Here is a 17,454-nt window from a genome sequence, read left to right as displayed (position 1 = left end):
GATTATCTTCTGTCTAAATTGGGTCGTTTTTGTATCCATGTGGTAATCATTGTGTATATTCTCAATATTTTGCTCACTCTTGTATAATAAAAACTCTTTCACTTCAGCTGTTTCTTCAGCACACTTAAGTCTCTTGTTAGACCATTCATATGCTAATGCATCCAAAAAATCTATTTTACAATGCTCCAGAAAGGTTACCTATCCCATGTGGTTCAGCAATCGCTCCAATGATGAATCTAACACATATCTTCCATTGACACTCTTGAGTGTTCTGTTTGTCCTGTGAAATATATTTCTACAGCAGATCTACCTGTGATATGGTATGAGACTTTACAATCTTCCTACATTTGATGCTCTCCAGCATATCTGCGTCTCAAACTTTTTTTAGGTCAGTGTTGTGGCCTCATTCCTCAGTGATAGGACAAGATGAAACAAGTTGCCTCAAGAAACAAGAGGCTACAGATTGGAGGTTTAGATTGGGTAACAGGAAAAATTTCTTCATTGACGAAGAGTTGACACTTCTGAACACTGAAAGGGAAGTGTTTGAGTCACCATCCATGGAGGCATTTAAAAGACCTGGACATGTGATTAGGAACATGGCTTAGTGGTTGTCTTGGAAGTGTTAGATTAACAGTTGGACTCATTGGTCTTAAGGCTCTTTACTAATCTAAATGATTCTATGATTCTGAATCTATGAATTCTATGATTCTATGAATGTCTGAATAGCTTCATTATCTTAAGAAATACAGGCATTGTTCAGTGGAATAAATTTAGGGTTGTATTGTATATTACCTGTCAGTTTGATCCAGCTTTTAAACATGTCAAGGAAGTAGGAGTTTGTTGGAGTAATGTTATAAATAGTATTACTGAAACTTTTATCTGAAAAGGCTAATTGACTAAATTATAATTTCCATTTTGTAATGATGCTGTTATTCTTTATGCATGTCAGGTGATGGATAGAATCCACCAATTTTTAGCAGAAACCAGTTTGGTGCAGGTAACTCTATTTATCATGATAATCCCAGCAACCCTAAAAGTATTTCTTATCACACACAAAACCTGAGCAGGTGGCAGATTTTAAATCATGTGTTGAAAACTAAAAATAGAGAATATTTTTCCTTTTATTTTTTTCCCCGGAATCTACAATGAAACTTAGATTATGAAACACGAAGTTCATCTTCACACACACAAAGGAGCACAGAGAGGACAGTGATGGTCAGGAAACTCTTACAACTGAATAAGAGAAACTGGGACACTCTGATTGGACTTCCAGGGCGGACACAGGAGGACAGTCAGCCTCACTGTCTGGTGAAAGCCATCGAGGTCAGCTAAGTGAATGGGCTCTCTGTATAACCTTACAGACCAAGGGGAGTTACTGCCTGTGGAATAGGTCTTGGGATTCTGCAAGACATTGTATAAGATGCTTTGAATAGGAAGCAAAGATAAGGAAGTGGGGAGATTAAGGTGTTTTGAGGGTGAACAACAGTAAGGAGATAGAGAGAAGTTGCTGGTCAGTCTGCTCATCTGGTCATGCCCTGCAATTGGTCAATGTATTCTCTCCTGCTTCTTACCAAAATCCATTTCTATTTCCTAGGTGAAACTCTCTCTATAGAGTAATGTTCTGAGACAGTGAGTATAGGATGATTGCAAATTGTGCAATCATCATGTTGTTTCTTGGTACCTTACTGCAGTCACTGGATAAGTGAGTTTTATGTCATCGTTAAAGCTTCCTTAAATTTTTTTTTTTCTCACATCATGGGCTGTAGATCCAGGATTATTTGTGATTACATTATTTGGCATTTCTACTGCTTTTACACTAAAGGAAATGTTAGTATTAAGATGTCAGCTAAAATGGTGCATTATAGAATTATGCTTTGAAAATATGTTCGTGTTGGTAGGAATTAAGCATTGGTTATTAGTCAGGTGATAGAGGTGTGTTTTGCACCTCTCTACATTATCTTCCTTTGAGGTCAATTTTATCCATATCAGTTTTCATTGTTTCTATTATAAGCATTCACATACTTAGCCCAGATCTGTTTTTTTCCCATTCTTAGCTACTCACACCTTAGCAGCACTAAACTGATCCTTCCGCTTCGGACTTTCTTAATTTCTGTTTTCATGAGTACAGCTGCACTGCCTTCCAGGATCCCTTTTATGCATGCACACATATGCTTCCTGAAAGCACTGCAGTATTCAGCAGTGGGTCTGAAAAGCCTCTTCCCTTGTTGATAATGCATGGAGGATTTAAAATAAACTTTAAAATAAACTATAAATACTTCCTAGACCTAGTAGGGTTTTGTGTTTTTCACTTAGCTTTCCTGAAACTTTGCTGAAACTGATGAAATAATTTTCTAGGGCTGGTCAGATCTTTGCTTATATGATGTTGACTTGTCCCAATCCAGGTGCATAATAATAATAATATTAATAATAATGAGATGTAATATGTCATTTATGTAAAATTTAAGTTATAAATAATTGTTATGATTATATCTCTATATATAACTTGACAAAATATGTGCCTTTCTGCTCTATGGATGGAAATACTGGCTTATAAAGTCAATTGGAACTCTGTCATTAATTGCAGTGGGGCTAGAACTATACAGAGTGTTACAGTTGTCTGAATGAGCCTCAGGAGATCTACCAGTTTTGTTGCTGCTTTTAAAGATTTGTGTTTTATAAATTACATGAATTATCAGCAGCACTCTATTGTCTTTTTTAACTTTGGTTTGGGAGAAATACATACTTCTCAGAAGTCTTGTGTGCAAAGTCTTTTCTAAGTGTAATAAATAAATCATTCGCTAAATCACTTGCCAAAGCAGTGTGATTCCACCCAAGTGATACAATTTATTGCCAAACTTCTCATGATGATATACTATTAAAACATTTCTATAAAGACATTACCAGAACAACTTGACTTGTTTAAAAATATATGAAGTAAGTTGACACCTTTTGGAAAGTACACACAAGTATTTCCAAACAACAGCACTCCAAAGAGTGGCAATTTAAGGCACATGATTATTTTGCAACCTTTGTTACATAAATGTCTGACTAGATCATGTATTTGTAATACATAATTTCATATATTTAAATAACTAGGTTCACAGGTCAGAGAGACAGAATTCATCTCAATGCAGGCAACACTTCTGAGGTTTTTTAACATTGCTAGATCATAGTGCAGCATAATAAACATTGTTAAGAAAGAACTTTATTCATGGAGCAAAATACGTAGAAGGAACATCAAATATTTCTTCATTTCATCTTTTTGCAACAAGGTAGAGCATGGTTACTTATTAAATAAATAGCAACAGTGGAACGCCCAGCTTTCCTTTTTCTGACTAAGTATGTCACAAAAAAATTTAGAGACAGAGTTTTCAGGGAAGTTAGAACTGAACTGGCCTCACCAGACATGAACGAGTTGTCCACTGATCATTGCAATCTAATAAACAAGGGCAAAAAAAGCTGATACTTACAGCCACATCCTCAGCAGCTCTGAATTTATATTGCTGTGATAGAAATTAGTGATACTTGACTGATTAAAGTGTGCTGAAGAAGTAACCGCTTTAACCCACAGATACACATAACACAGGAAATGTGAATGTACAATGAAAGAGTATGCAAAAAAAGAAAAGAGTATGACAAATGATCGACTGTTATAACCTGCTTTTTCATATTTACCCTGGTAGACACTGGGAGCAATTGTCCTTGAAAAAAAAAAGGAACCATAATCCACTATTTTATAGCTATGACTATATTCTCAAATGTGGAAACTGGGGACATGAAAGTTTTTTTCATCACATTTCAAAGTGGGAAATTATGACAAACAAAACCTTGCGGTAGAATCAATTCTACTAGAAAATCTCTTTCAGGGCCATAAGAGCTTCAGGAATTATGCAAGATATTCCAGGGAAACATCTCTTCACTATCAGAATTATCCATTTTATCCTTCATTTGTTTCGCTGTAGTGATGCAACATATAGAAAATACCTAAGGCCTTTGAAACAGAGAGGCAAGCCCTTTGTACATAGTCTTTTCTTTTCTGTTGTTTGAAATGGTGTGATGTTTCTCTCTGTTTTGTAATACTACATCCCACAGCCCCGTCAAAAACATACAGGGTCCTGCTGACTTTTCACGGAGATTACTGTGTTTGTCAATATGGTGCTGTCCATGGATCCTCTTTTCTTTAGCCTAAAAGCTTACAAGAACAATAAAAACATACCTTGTGATTTTCAAAATTGCATACTCTTGTCTGTGCAACATTTTCGTGGTGAAAACTCCCACCTGTGGATGACAATTTACAAATTGTCATCCACAGATGGGAGGTAGCCCGTACAAAACCAGATTGGTAATGGTCTAACAAGCATGCAGAAAACAGTCCTCAGTGTGGTTCTCTTTCTGGCAGCAGCATAGCAATGACCTCTGTACGACACCAATAAGAAATGAAAGTTTTATTTCAAAGCCAGCACCTGATGAGCATCTTGCCAATTTTGGTGTTGGTATTTCAGCATTATGCTATGAGACAGGAGGGTAGATTTTGGCACATTGCACTTTACTTGTACTTACATTTGGGATCAGTCACGGTCCTGTTACATATCTATGCCAATTACTAACATACTTGTTCCAATTATAATATCTAGAACAGCATTAATATGCTCTCTGTTTCATCAGAATAATATGTTCACATGTACTCAGTTTCACAGAAATTGTATTTACATTATTGAATTTTAACAAGGCTAGCTGTGGGTGATGAAGATTTCCAGTTAGGGACACTGATTTGAATCATTGCCCAAGAAGACAGCCAAACAGGCAGCTGCTTGTGGGTTGATACCAAAAGAACCACTTCTCTGTATCTAGTCTCTAGAGGTGTACGGTTTGTATCTGTCTAGGTTTGTATTTGGTATTTGCCATCACATCTCTGCAATTTGCATCAGCTTAACATACAGTTTTAGCATACAGGACAAAGATAGAACAAAAGATGTGAGCATGAGTTTTCACACATTGCTCCACTCTTCTTGAGTGTCTGGGCAAATCTCAGTTTTAATATATGACAGAATCATCTCAAACCCATCAAAATCTGGGTAGGTAGATTGAAACAATCAGTAATTCCTACAGATAAAATAAAATTTACCACATAAAGCCGCTGTTCAGGATCTGGTCTAAAACAATTCAGATACCTCCCTGAAGGTGACAGTTCATTTACAAATGGTTTACACTGATACCAAATAGAAAGTTGGAACACATTAGGATCACAGAAATGGCTAAGCACTCTCCTTCTATTAATACCATAGAACCCTTACAATTTATACCACTGAAGATTTCAAGCCAAAATTTCAGGACTGGAATTATCCAAGGCAAAATGGCCAGAGGACTATACACAGGCATGTAGTATTATACATCTGTGAGAAGTCTAAGAGTTTTCACTTCTATTTAGTCTTTGTCTGAGTTGGCTTTCACTGATGTCTCCAGCTGTCTTCAAGGTGATGTAGATCTAATTCATATGCAGTGTGTCTAGTGCAATCGTTAAAAACATGGACAAATAGAAAGGACATTCCTAATGCAAGTAGATATACACATGCACAGTAGCCAGACTGCCTCTGTACTTTGCACCCTCAGCATCCTGAGTCTTTGTGGCAGTTAAACCATGTGGCAAAATGCAGAACACCATCTGAGAGATCACTATCCTGATCAGCTATTGAAAGTGATACATAAATTTACAGGATAATATAACAGTATTTGGAAGGTGTCTTCCAAAGCAGCAGTAAAAATGACAAATATTTACACTTCTGTTTGAGTGAGGCTATTTGAAATAGAGCAGCTTCATTAAGAATATGAAATGAATTGCCTGTGACCATGCAAATTAAAATTCTGAGCTAATTCTGGATGTTCTTTCTTTCCAGTGCTACTGAGTTGAAGGAGTGAAGGTGAGGGAAGGATATGGCCCTCCTGGAGTACTTGATTAAATTTCAAGATGCCAGGACTTTCCTCTCCCTGGAAAGTTTTACATGAGAGCCAATATTCCACAATTACTCAGTGACATAAATATTCAAAAGCAGGAAAATATTTTTCTTTAGCTTGCACTTATAAAAGGCACTGATCCATTTCAATCAGAGTAGACTTAGCAGGGAAGAGGCTAACCATTTGCTTTCCTTACTTTAATTTCATATAGCATAACTACTTAATTCCATTACTGAAGCAGCAAATGCAGCCTATTCCTTTGAATGTATTTATGGCAAAATGGCATAATAACCCATCTCCATGTAAAAAAACACCAAGGATTTACCATTTGAAAAGATTCTTAGTTTAGCCCTCCAAAAATAATAAGAGTATTTGTAACAGTCTACATGAAAAAATAACAAGGAGTCATAATTCCCCTTCACTATGCACCCTTTCATTATGAATAAGAACTTAAAAATGTAAGTGCAGCAGGAAAGCTCCAGTATTTCTGACATCACAGGACCCCACTGCCTTTCCATCTGAAGCCATTCTAGAGAAGATCCTATGAACCAATAGGTTGCTCTCTATTTTTACAAAAGCCCTTTGTTCATCTTGTTCTTTCAATTAAGTCCTGGCTCACAACTGTGTTTCCTCCTGTTCCAAGGAATGTGGAGGGACATGGCAAGATGCTGGAAGAGAGGCCAGCTTCTGAAGCTTAGGGTGATGCAGAGGTTTTGGCCTATGGAAAGAACGTCGGCTTTGTACACGTCTGGCTGCAGCAGACCTGTAATTCCCTTCTACATCAAGCAACATTTTCTTCTCTTGGGGCTCCTTCATGTAAGAGTCTTCCAGCCCTTCAAACATAAGCAGAGTATTCTCTTCTTGTGAGTTCTCTGACTTGAAGCTAACTTCAGAACAATAACCTGAGTTTACTGTCTCTTTGTTATTCATATCTGTACCTGATTCCCAGAAGAGATCAGGTACATTTGGGTCACATGAAGCAATGTACTCAGAGACAGCAGAAAGAGATATATTCCCTCTGTTTTCCAATGAAGAATAGTTTTGTGTCCAAGGCATTTGAAGACAAGAGGGGAAAAAGTGGAGGGGATTCACTGAAACGCTTCCATTTTGGTTTAGTTGATCATCTGAAGAGGAGTATTCTGTCATTTCTATGTCATGGTCCACATCACCTAGAGAGCACAATTAAATAGAAACATTAGTTTTTCTATTTGTACATACTTTATCTGTTAGTATGCTGGCTATTTGGCTTTGGTTTTGGCTATTTTTGTGAAAAGTGAGTGATGAAAGTGAGTGGTTTAGGATTTTTTTTTTCATTTTTTTTTTTTTAATGAAAGTGAGTGGTTTAAGATTTTTTTTCCCCTGAAGAGCACTACTCCGTATCCAGTTCTATTTTGGACAACCTGAAGTGAATCAATTCAAGTTCTTCTCCTTGCCGAATGTCAGACAAAACTTAGCTCAGTGTTTAGGATGATGCCTGTTTCAGATAGTTAAAAGACTTGAGCCATTGTCTGGTCACTAAGGTGTATCTTTATCTTAAAATAGTCCTGATATTCAGCATGGAAATATTTCAGAAATTTTTTTAAACAAATTATACTCTTTCAGTCAAGTAGCAGAGGGTTTGATTCTGCTACTTGAGTAAATGTCTTATTGATTAGTTTTCTGTATACATTAGGTATGTAGAGAAACTTAATATTTCCACTCTTGGCTTCCAGTTTCCATTGTTTTTTAAAGCCTTTAAATTGAAATTTTAGTACCATTCTCTTACTGGGAGAATTTTGTTAAAGAGATTATTCAGAGGACTGTTTCAGACAGTAATCAAGGTGTATGCTTATTAGCTTGGGAAGTCTAACTTTGCAAAACACATATTAAGAAACACAGCAGTCAAAAACCCAGTAATTTTGACATATCTAAGATACAAATGAACTTACACATACCACTTTCTAATAATAAAGTGAATTATAAATAAAGCAATTATATGGAGGAAAAGAACAGAAGCTAGCAAGAAAATGTTCTGCAGGTTGTATGTCAATATTCTGTGACAATATTCTCAGTGGGGAAAAAAAGAGAATTTCAGTGTAGGTAAGTGTTGAGGTGAAATTTTCGTTTTGGAATGCTGCTCATTGTTCACACTTTTAATCATTATATTGGACTGTAATTCACAGTCCTTTAACCAATCCTGTGTTTATTTTTAAATATAATTTTAAAAATAAACTATGATGCATTATTAAGAAACTGAGTACTGAAACCAAACACAGACGTAAAGGCCACTCCAGTAAAGAAAGTGATATGCTTCCTCTAATTACCCTTGAACTAGCACATCTTCTCAAGGGGCAGGAGCCAGAACAGAAGAAAAATGGAACTTCCTTTTATATTTCTTTTCAAGTGAAATTCTTATGTCAAAATTAGCAGTATTCACTCTTAGCCTGAGGTATTTGTCTGAACAAAGTTTCATCAACCAGCTACAGAATACTTTCAATTTACTTTTTTTGCCGATGCACAGAGGACACTAAGACATATATTTGTGACCACGGTTTCCACAAAAGCGTATTCATGATGACACTGACTTTTGCGTTTCATTGCACAAGCCATGCAGTGCCCTGTGTTCTGTTCAATTATAATATCTGAACTGTGGACCTGACCCACCTCATTTGAAGCACTGCCTGACTTGACTATAAAAATGAAGCCTGATTTTATGGTGTGGAAAATTTTCACACAGCAGAAGTTAAAGGGCAACTGGGACATTAATTTAAACCCAGAGTCAATTTAATTTTAAGCCTCTAACACATTAGAAGCAACAAGTTATTTGCTGCATCAGAAAGCTAAGACCTTTTCTAGTTTCAAAGTAAGGTGTGGATTAAGATAAATTCACATTATAAAGATAAAGCTCTAAATGGAATTCTGCTTCTCCACAATTCTGTTGTGTAATATCCCCACAAGTAGACTCTGATGCATTTAAGTAAACGTGATTAATTTTAAACCCCTTTCTTATGTAATTTATTGGTACATCAGTCATGTCACTGAATAGTTGTATTGTAGCAGTGGGGCATTTTTGCTTCCTGGACATTGGATAAATAATCTGGACAAATGTTCACAGCTAATTCACGGCTCCTTAGCAACAGAGTCAAAAAAATTTATTCCTTTTATTGAATTCAGGTACCAATTTCAGGTACCAATTTTATCATCTAGGACTGACTAACCAGTCAGAAAACCTGAAGTCTCTTGAAAACGTATGCCCAATATTCTGGTACTTGGAATACTATTTTGTTGGCATTTAAAATATTCAAGTGAAAACAAAGAGAAAGACCCTTATCTGCTGTAAAAGTAGCAAGACATTGGACCCCAAACAGTTGAACAGCTCTCCTGCAGAAGGAAAATAGAAAGACGTTTTGTTAATTAAGTTGGAAAGAAATAAAAGATGTTTAGTTGTACGAAGAAATCAGGAAAGAAAGAGATTTTCTGAAAGAAGAAAAAAACAGAAAAATAAGTTTACTTCTCAGGACTGATAAGAAGTCTGGTTAAAAAATAGAGGTGATAATATCTTTTAAAATATTACATATGTGTTGATTCTGGGAGAAAAGATCTGGGTCGGTCCTCTGGGCCATCTGCTAGCAGGAAGGAATCTGTTGATTTATTGCTGAGCCGGATTGGAGTGAGCCGTCTGAAGTTGTCTGGAGAATATGGGAGCTGCACTCGGGCCCTTTGTGATGGTACCACAGTGTCTTCACTAGATAACCATGGTGAGAACTTCATGTAGATGCTTTGGTCATCATCAGCTGAAAATACTGGATTATCAATTCCTAAAAAAAATTCATGGGTGACAAATAAAAGTAATCAAAATAATTTCTTGGTAATACAGCAAGATGCTTTATAAAAGGAGAAGGGCTGTTGGAAAAAATGGGCTGATAAACTGGTACGGGTGTGACTAAGTCAATGCACAGACCGTTACACACACATACACCTTGGGTTTTGCTAGACATGTATGGGATTTCAATTAAAGAGAAAAAATTGGTTGTCACATCAAATTTGCAATTATGTTAGGGATATCTTGAGGCAAAAAATAAAACCAATAAAAGTAATAATCAGTCCACAAGTGGTAAGCAAGAAGAAAAAAAAAGTGCAGCATAGAATAACTGCAGAAAATTCAAATCAAATCCACAAAAAACCCCAAGATATGGGAAAAAAAAAACCCTCAACAACTTCACCACTCCATAAGCAGGTGAGTGTGAGGTAGCTATGAGAAGCCAAGAAACAGTCAAAAGTAAGATGTAGGAGCCTGTTCATACAGCTATCAAGTTTGACAAGCTTTTACATAAACATTTTGCATCTTGTCACTTATTTCTGTGTGTCTTTAAATATTCAAGCACGGTAATGAAATTTGTCATGAAACAGTGTCATGCATAAACTGCATTTAAGGATGTCTGCCACAAGAGTATGGACACAAGTGTTTTCTTCACTCTAAGCACCAATTACACATGAAGCAAACAGTGGCATGCTGAAAAAATTTAAATACAGAAGTGCTAAAGAGAAATACTAAATCTTGTAACTCCATAAATAATATATTGTTTCTGTTATATATAGTTATAGGCTTTCAATCTGATATTTTGGAGTCTTTCAAGGGTGGAAATCAAGGGCACTGAGTTCTCCAGAAATGCTGCAAATCTGCCCTTTTCAGTAACTTCTGTAAGCCTGTAAGAATCTGATGGGATTGTGAATATAAAAGGAGAAATCTTTCCTGAAATAGGAAGAACAAAATTTATCACAACGAAGTTCTAATGCAAGTGAAAAACAGTTCCAGAGGACTGGTATTGACTAGTCTTGTGAGGTAAGACAATTCTAAAATAAGTTTCTGCTGCTGGAAATAATTAGTGGCTTTAAAACTGGTTTAGGTTGTCATGTTCACAACTGCTGTCAGTTTCAAATGTGATGCTCTCCATACCTCCAGATATCCAAAAATCTTTATGTTGACATTAATATTAAGCAAATGTATTTTCAGATTAAACACATGAAATCACTCAATCAAACAAAAAACCAGGCTAACTAAATGCTAAACATCAGCATTTCTAGTACTTTTTTTTTATATTTGAGGAAAAAAAACCTTTGTAGGTAATAAATATTTTTACCGGCAGGAGTATCTGTGAAATTTTGTTTCGTCACATTAGCCAGGAAATCAACTCCTTTGCCTAGATGCAAAGTCTCATAATCATTATTTTCTTCTGATTCAGAAAACTCCAAATCTAGGGGGGAAAAAAGAAAAGGAAGAAAAAAAGTGCCATTTCATTAGAGATTTGTGTCAGTTCTGATAGAAAATGCTATTTCCTGCTGGTTTGATGCTGTCATGGTTATCAAAAATACATCTTTAGCAAGGATTTTCATCACTTGACACAGGTCAGCATTAGTATAATGACTAGTTTCAAACCTAATGAGGTCATTGCTGCTTTTACTGCAGTATAATAAGTTTTGCAATAGCTGCTAAACCACTTGTTAAGACGATCTTCCAAATAAACTTTTCTGGTTTTAAGTAGATGATGACATCTCTATGCAGAGTTCTTTAATAAAACAATATTCAATGACCCACTAATGAGTATTCAGAACACTCTTCCCAAGTAAAGTAGTTCTAGAATATTACACTTGGGGAGCCAGACTGTACTGCCTGTCTCAGTCAAACAAAAATAACACTCAGTAAATGATTCAAGAAGATACATAAGGAAAAATATGTTTGCTTGGAGCTAAGAGAGAAAAGACAAATCTGAGAAAAGAAATCCCTCTCTATTTTACTTGAGTTGTCTTTGAGATTGAGGAGTTACAGACATAAACAGAGGGAAGAACGTAAATCAAAGTTAGTTCAGTGGCTTTTAACTACATTTCAGTTTTAAAGTGACTCGTATTATTTTATAATTGCATAATAAACATGTTGGCACTTATCACATCTTGCCATGTCTGACACCAATGCCAAAAAAATGGCTAAGACAGGAAAGAATTTGGGGCTTTATATGCAAAACCAACTTTTGCTAGGGATAGTCCCCAGGCTGGTCAGCTTCCAATTACACTTCCAAGCCTGACCCATGTGATAGATACATTCATGAAGGGTAAAGCAGTGCTGGAACTGACCTCTGAGAATATGTTCCTTCCAAAGCTACACCCTCCTTGAGTTATATCATACTTGCTTAGCCTCAGCTCTGCTTCAGACCCTTCTAAAACAGTGGACTTTAACTCAGATAAGAATGTAATCTCACCTACTGAATTTTATAAGGCTGAGGTCCTAGGTAGACATATCCTGCTGTGATGAAAAAAAGTTAGCAGCCCTGTGCAATCTCCAAACAGAAGTTGAAAGTTCATTTATATTGTAGCCACTGCATTGATTTGTTTACAGAATATAAATGTGATATTTTTAAAATGTGAGCAAAAAGGCCAATTAAAATTTTGTTTGTCATCCAGATTCCTAAAAAACAACTTCTAAATTAACTGATATATCACTGCATTTAAGCATGAAGGAGATCACCACTCCAAGTTCTGAACTATGACTAGAAGTCCCTTTTTACCATCAGATTCACTATGGCATGTCACAAAATCTTTTAGTGATGCTTTACTGGCAATGTAGCTGGTATAATTCAGTTAATGTAAACAGTCTAAGAGTCTTTTTACCTTTTTCCTTTAAAGTAAAATCTTGTACTGGATTTTCTGAAGGAATGTTTCCATTTGGTATGACATTGCTATTTCTCTGAAAAGAAAAAAAAGTGACCAAAGATGTCATCAGATAGCAATGGCAATGAAATGACTCTTTGAAATGATGAGTCCAGGAGAATAACCGTAAAATCCATTGTAGTCTTTATTTGAAACTCAATATGGATGCCACTAATTTCCCACCTACACTTGAAGTGTGTACAGACAGGGTGAAAAAAAGAAACTTTGGCTCTTTTTATGCTGTGTGTTCCCTCTTAGTTTCACACAAATTTGGTTGAATGCTCCATGCTATAGAGCTATCCTGCTACCTCTCCCCACATTTTTTATCCTGCAAAATCTCCCCACAGTGTAGTAGCATGGTTCAGGGTCTGTTGTTTTTCAAGTGATCAGAAATCAGAATCAGACTCTTCTTCTCTCACTAAGAAGAATAGCCCCAAAGCATAGAGAAGTGCAGAATGTGTGAAGAAGCCCCTTGAGTTACCTCCTAGTTTAATCTCTTCTTGCTTAGATACTCTAAATTCACGAAGTTCAATAGGACAGAGATAAATGCAGGACATAGGACTCTTCTGAGTCCTCCCTACCCTTCCCACCACTTAGTTGGTATAATAGGTGGCTTAATCTGGGTCCTTGTGAAAGTATTTTTACCCTTTTTTGGCCCCGGTCTCGTTTGTGGATTTTATTGAACTTCTTGGAATGGTTTATTCCTAGTTTGGTACTCTTGAAAGATTCTAAGCGCTTCCTCATTGTCCTATGGAAAATCTCCTTGTCTTGTTTGTCATCTTCACTGTGCATGATTTCATGTCGACTGTACAGGTGTTTGTGCTGGCCAGGAAGGGAAGACAATATTCATTTACTGAGAAATACAGATGAAAGCCTTGAATCAATGCATTCAATCAGTGTCACAAAAATGTAAACTACTCCATGAGAAAGAATGAACTAAAGACTAGTCTGAAGGCGTTAATGAAACTCCCATTTTTCTTTTTTCTTCATGAAACAAGTCCAGGAATTTTAAGTGTGTAAGAGTGGACTGTCACTCAAAGTAAGCATCTCCCCTATAAGTGTCTGAATCACTTCAGTTGATACACTTCATTTAATCCTGATCAGAACCTTTGCTGGACAGAGTTCTGCATTCCACTGGCCCCAGTGATTTCAAAGGCACTAGTTCTTTTAAAGAGCTATGTTCTTAAATGAGAAATCACACAAAGAGCCTATCTTCCTCAAGAGTGCCTATTTTGCAGTGGATCCTCTCCTTTTGAGTTTCACTTGTAAATTTTGGTTCCTATTTCCTCTTAGTTTTAGATTGGAAGCCAGTCTAATGCTAGCCTCTTGCTCTTACCTCCTGCCTGGGTTTATACAGGTACTGTTGTAGGGTGTGATGAGCAAGGGTGTCTTCTGTGTCCCGGATACTTTTCCTCCTCTGCTCTAAAGCTTGCATGTCAAGGCAAACCGGTCCAGCTTTTTCTCTCCTGAAGAAAAATCCAAACAATGGTTTTTAAAATCAATAATTGCTTAAGAGGAAGAATAAACAGGAAGATGAGGAATGAAAAGGAGAAAACAAGGTGAAGTTTAAAAGAATAAAAAGGAAGAGTAAGAACTGACTAGCTGATAATGAGTGAATAAATGGCTAATGGGAAATATGAAAAGATCATTGGTTTCTGTCTTTCAGGGAGCTGTTGCATTAATTAATTTCACAGTTTACATGACACGTGGTCTGTTCAGTGACAGATTCATCAAAAAATTAAGGAAGGGGCAATTTTTTTCCTCACCTCTCTCCTTACTTTTTCTGGAACAAACACAGAAATAACATCTAGCCCTGTATATAACAGTTGGTGAACCAAAGGCAAATGAAACAATTCTAATGTGGATGTCTGCTTCATCTTACCAGTCTTTATTGAAAAAAAACTGCGTGTAAAATACAGCATTATAAATCCATATATACTCATTTTCTGTGGGAGAAAATATTAATTTAAGTTCAAAAAAGTAGTGACTGAAGCCCCTGTAATTTGCATTTTTCAATTTTTTTTTGCAGTGTTTCAATTTCCTTTCATTTCCCTGTCAGCCCACATTACTTACAATAAATAAGAGACAGAACTTTCCACAGTGCTTGGGAGTGGAGTGCTGAAATCCACATTTACCATGTTGTCTGTACTTGGAGAACGTATAAATGCCAGTGAACCTCTACGTTCTCCCTGGTCATGGAAAGAAACAAGACATATTACAGCTGTAAAAAATTAGGACAAAATGTGTATCAAAATACAGATAATTTGTGAGACTGTATTTATGCAAATGGAACAAGAAGCATGGGAGGAGTTGTATCTAGGTAACAAAAACTGTTTTTTGGTTTTATGGTTTCTTTACATTGAGTGACATTATCCCAACAAACAAAGCAATGAAAAAATCTATTCCACTCTTAGAAATTGATTTTGAAGGGGTGAATGATTTCCTCTACCTCAGTAGCTTTGCAGTTTTACTTTGTACAATGTTGCAAGCCAAGAGCATAGGGATATACATACAGATGTTCATGTAGCAACACCACCACAGTATCAGTAGCATTTTCAAAGACACAACACTAAGTTTTCTGTTCTCTACCAGACTGGAAGCAGCAAATATTAAGTGGTGATTGAAGTCTACAAGACTATTAGAAAGAGGTTATGGCATGACCAGATGAGATATTGAAGAGGTGAGATTTTTTTTCAGTTTTAAAACTAGTGTCACAGAAGTGAACTGGTGGAAAAGCTCAGTTTTATGTCTTCATACTTTTCCCCACACCTTAAGTAATCTCTTGGTTAGCTCAAAGGTATCTGTTGAGTGATATTGTGGTTACACAGGCTGAAACCACCTGTTGTGTTTTGAATCACAACAGAGAGAAATCACAGAGCAGGTCTCTAGATTTTAAACAACAATAATAAAGAAAAATAATCTCCCTTGCAGAACAGAGACTTTATCTACATATCTCCAATTTTAACTTTACTGTGTTCCCTTTACATTTTCATATACATGGAGCAAACCCAATAAATATTTTCTTTTGCTGTGATAGCCCACATACGTATCCCAGTATGTGGGTTACCAATGACATTAAGGAATAGACTCTGGCCTCTGCAGGCAGAAAACTTGAGGTTAATAAAATTGAATTCTGAGGGAATGTCGTCCCATCCATTGTCTTAAATGAATCTTTCTTTTCAAACCAAGTTTGATGTTTCATGCATACATCATGCCACAGCATCAGTGTAAGAATTTTAGACAGAACAAGTTATGTACCATAAGCATTTTAAGTCACTTCCCTTCAGTTGCTCTGGATTATTTTCATTTTTCTTGGTTTAGGTTCTTGCCTCTCAACTATAAAGAATTTAATTAGATTGAGCCTGAACTCTCTGAACTCTTATTTATTATATAGATGCAGCATAGCAGCAGAGTTGAACAAAGAAAAAGATATAAAAATATTTTTAAACTCCTCAGTTTCTTGTAAGTAAGAAAAGAGTGAGTAGCTGGGGGAGGCAGTTCTTAACTTGTCCTGGAAGAAATGGCTTTAATTACAATCTCAGTTTGTAATTCATAGATATTTAGTTCAAAGAGATATTTGAAAAGTGAAGAAAATGTTGTTAAAGCAGTGTATCTTTGAAGCAAATATTAAAGGTGAGAAAGGTGAAATGCCTTTAGGATTCACAACTCATAATTAATTTCTGCTGGAAGAAAATATGTTGGAAAACTTCTGTAGAACTTGGAGAACTTTTAATTTCTTTATCTTTTATAATCAGATCAATAGACATTTGCCAAATAGAATTTATCTGCAAGAAACAATATACACAAATAGCATTTCGACTAAGGTAACGAAAAGCAGTTCCCTTGTGTTTCATCTCCTAAAAAATAATTAATCTAACTTTTAGTAATCTGTCTTTACTAATATGGGATCAAAGAAATTATTAGGTAAAAATTCTGATCCTAAATCTGCATATGTTAGTGATCTATAAAGCCCTTTGCATCTGTTAAAGAGAAGAAACACTGTAACGAATCTACTGAACAGATTCAGCAATTAATGTGAACATGATTTTCATGGTCATCCACCTTAAAAGTCATTATTCAACTTTCTTCCTCTGAGGTGTGACCCAGAAAGTATCACAAGAAAGAAAATTAGTTCTTAAGCTCAAATGGTCTAAAAAACAAATGGATAATTTACAATATCTCAAAGACAAGAATTTGTTTGTCTTGTGAACTATTGTCCATCTTTCATACTGACATAATTTCTGAATTTCATCTTGTTTTCTGAATTCAATCTCCAGAATTATATGTTTCATTGGAAGAAGACTGCCTGGCTGTAACTCATTTAAAAAAAAAAAAAAAAAAAGAAAAGAAAAAAAAAAAAAAAAAAAAAAAAAAAAAAGAAAAGAGAGAGAGAAAAAAAAAGCTTAGTCGTATCGATCATAGTAATAGTTTTTATTTAAATTAAAGAAATTAACTGATATATCACCTAACTGTGAAAATTAATTCAATTGGAGATTACAGGCATGGATAGATCATTATTTTGAAGACCACTTTTAAAAATATTTCATTTAAAACTATCCTGTATCAATACTGCATATTCGCAACTGTTTGAACTAAGGTGACTAGTTTCATACTGAAGAAGATTAGGAATTCTTACACAGGCAACATTGCTGCAGTACTCCTGCAGAAGGTCAAAAAACCTTCTTCAAATCTCCTTTAAAAATTTCTCCTGTTGCAAGTCTTAAGTATCCCTAACTTCACAATTCTTTAATTGCAATTATTGATATTTGTAGTATATTTAACTCTAATTATTGAACCATGGGGGTTATGATTCCATTGAAT

General features: G+C 35.7%; 1 protein-coding gene across 1 annotated transcript in view; it reads right to left on the bottom strand.

Moving 5' to 3' along the window:
* Nucleotides 1-9,501: 9,501 nt before the first annotated feature.
* The window catches only part of SLC9A3 (solute carrier family 9 member A3), a 50,562-nt gene continuing 42,609 nt past the window's right edge, over nucleotides 9,502-17,454 (bottom strand). Inside the window, exons 11-16 of the mRNA XM_066202153.1 lie at nucleotides 14,707-14,822; nucleotides 13,970-14,099; nucleotides 13,279-13,455; nucleotides 12,595-12,670; nucleotides 11,073-11,186; nucleotides 9,502-9,749 (exon numbers count right to left, since the gene is read on the bottom strand). Coding sequence (XP_066058250.1) covers nucleotides 9,502-9,749; nucleotides 11,073-11,186; nucleotides 12,595-12,670; nucleotides 13,279-13,455; nucleotides 13,970-14,099; nucleotides 14,707-14,822 — 861 coding nt within the window. The remainder of the gene's footprint in view (nucleotides 9,750-11,072; nucleotides 11,187-12,594; nucleotides 12,671-13,278; nucleotides 13,456-13,969; nucleotides 14,100-14,706; nucleotides 14,823-17,454) is intronic.

This window comes from Chamaea fasciata, unplaced genomic scaffold (assembly GCF_029207755.1).
Source record: "Chamaea fasciata isolate MVZ Bird 193981 ecotype frontalis unplaced genomic scaffold, bChaFas1.0.hap1 SCAF_1, whole genome shotgun sequence".
NCBI lineage: Eukaryota > Metazoa > Chordata > Aves > Passeriformes > Sylviidae > Chamaea > Chamaea fasciata.
Note: the sequence above shows the minus strand (reverse complement) of the source record. Positions and strands in the feature narration are given on the sequence as shown.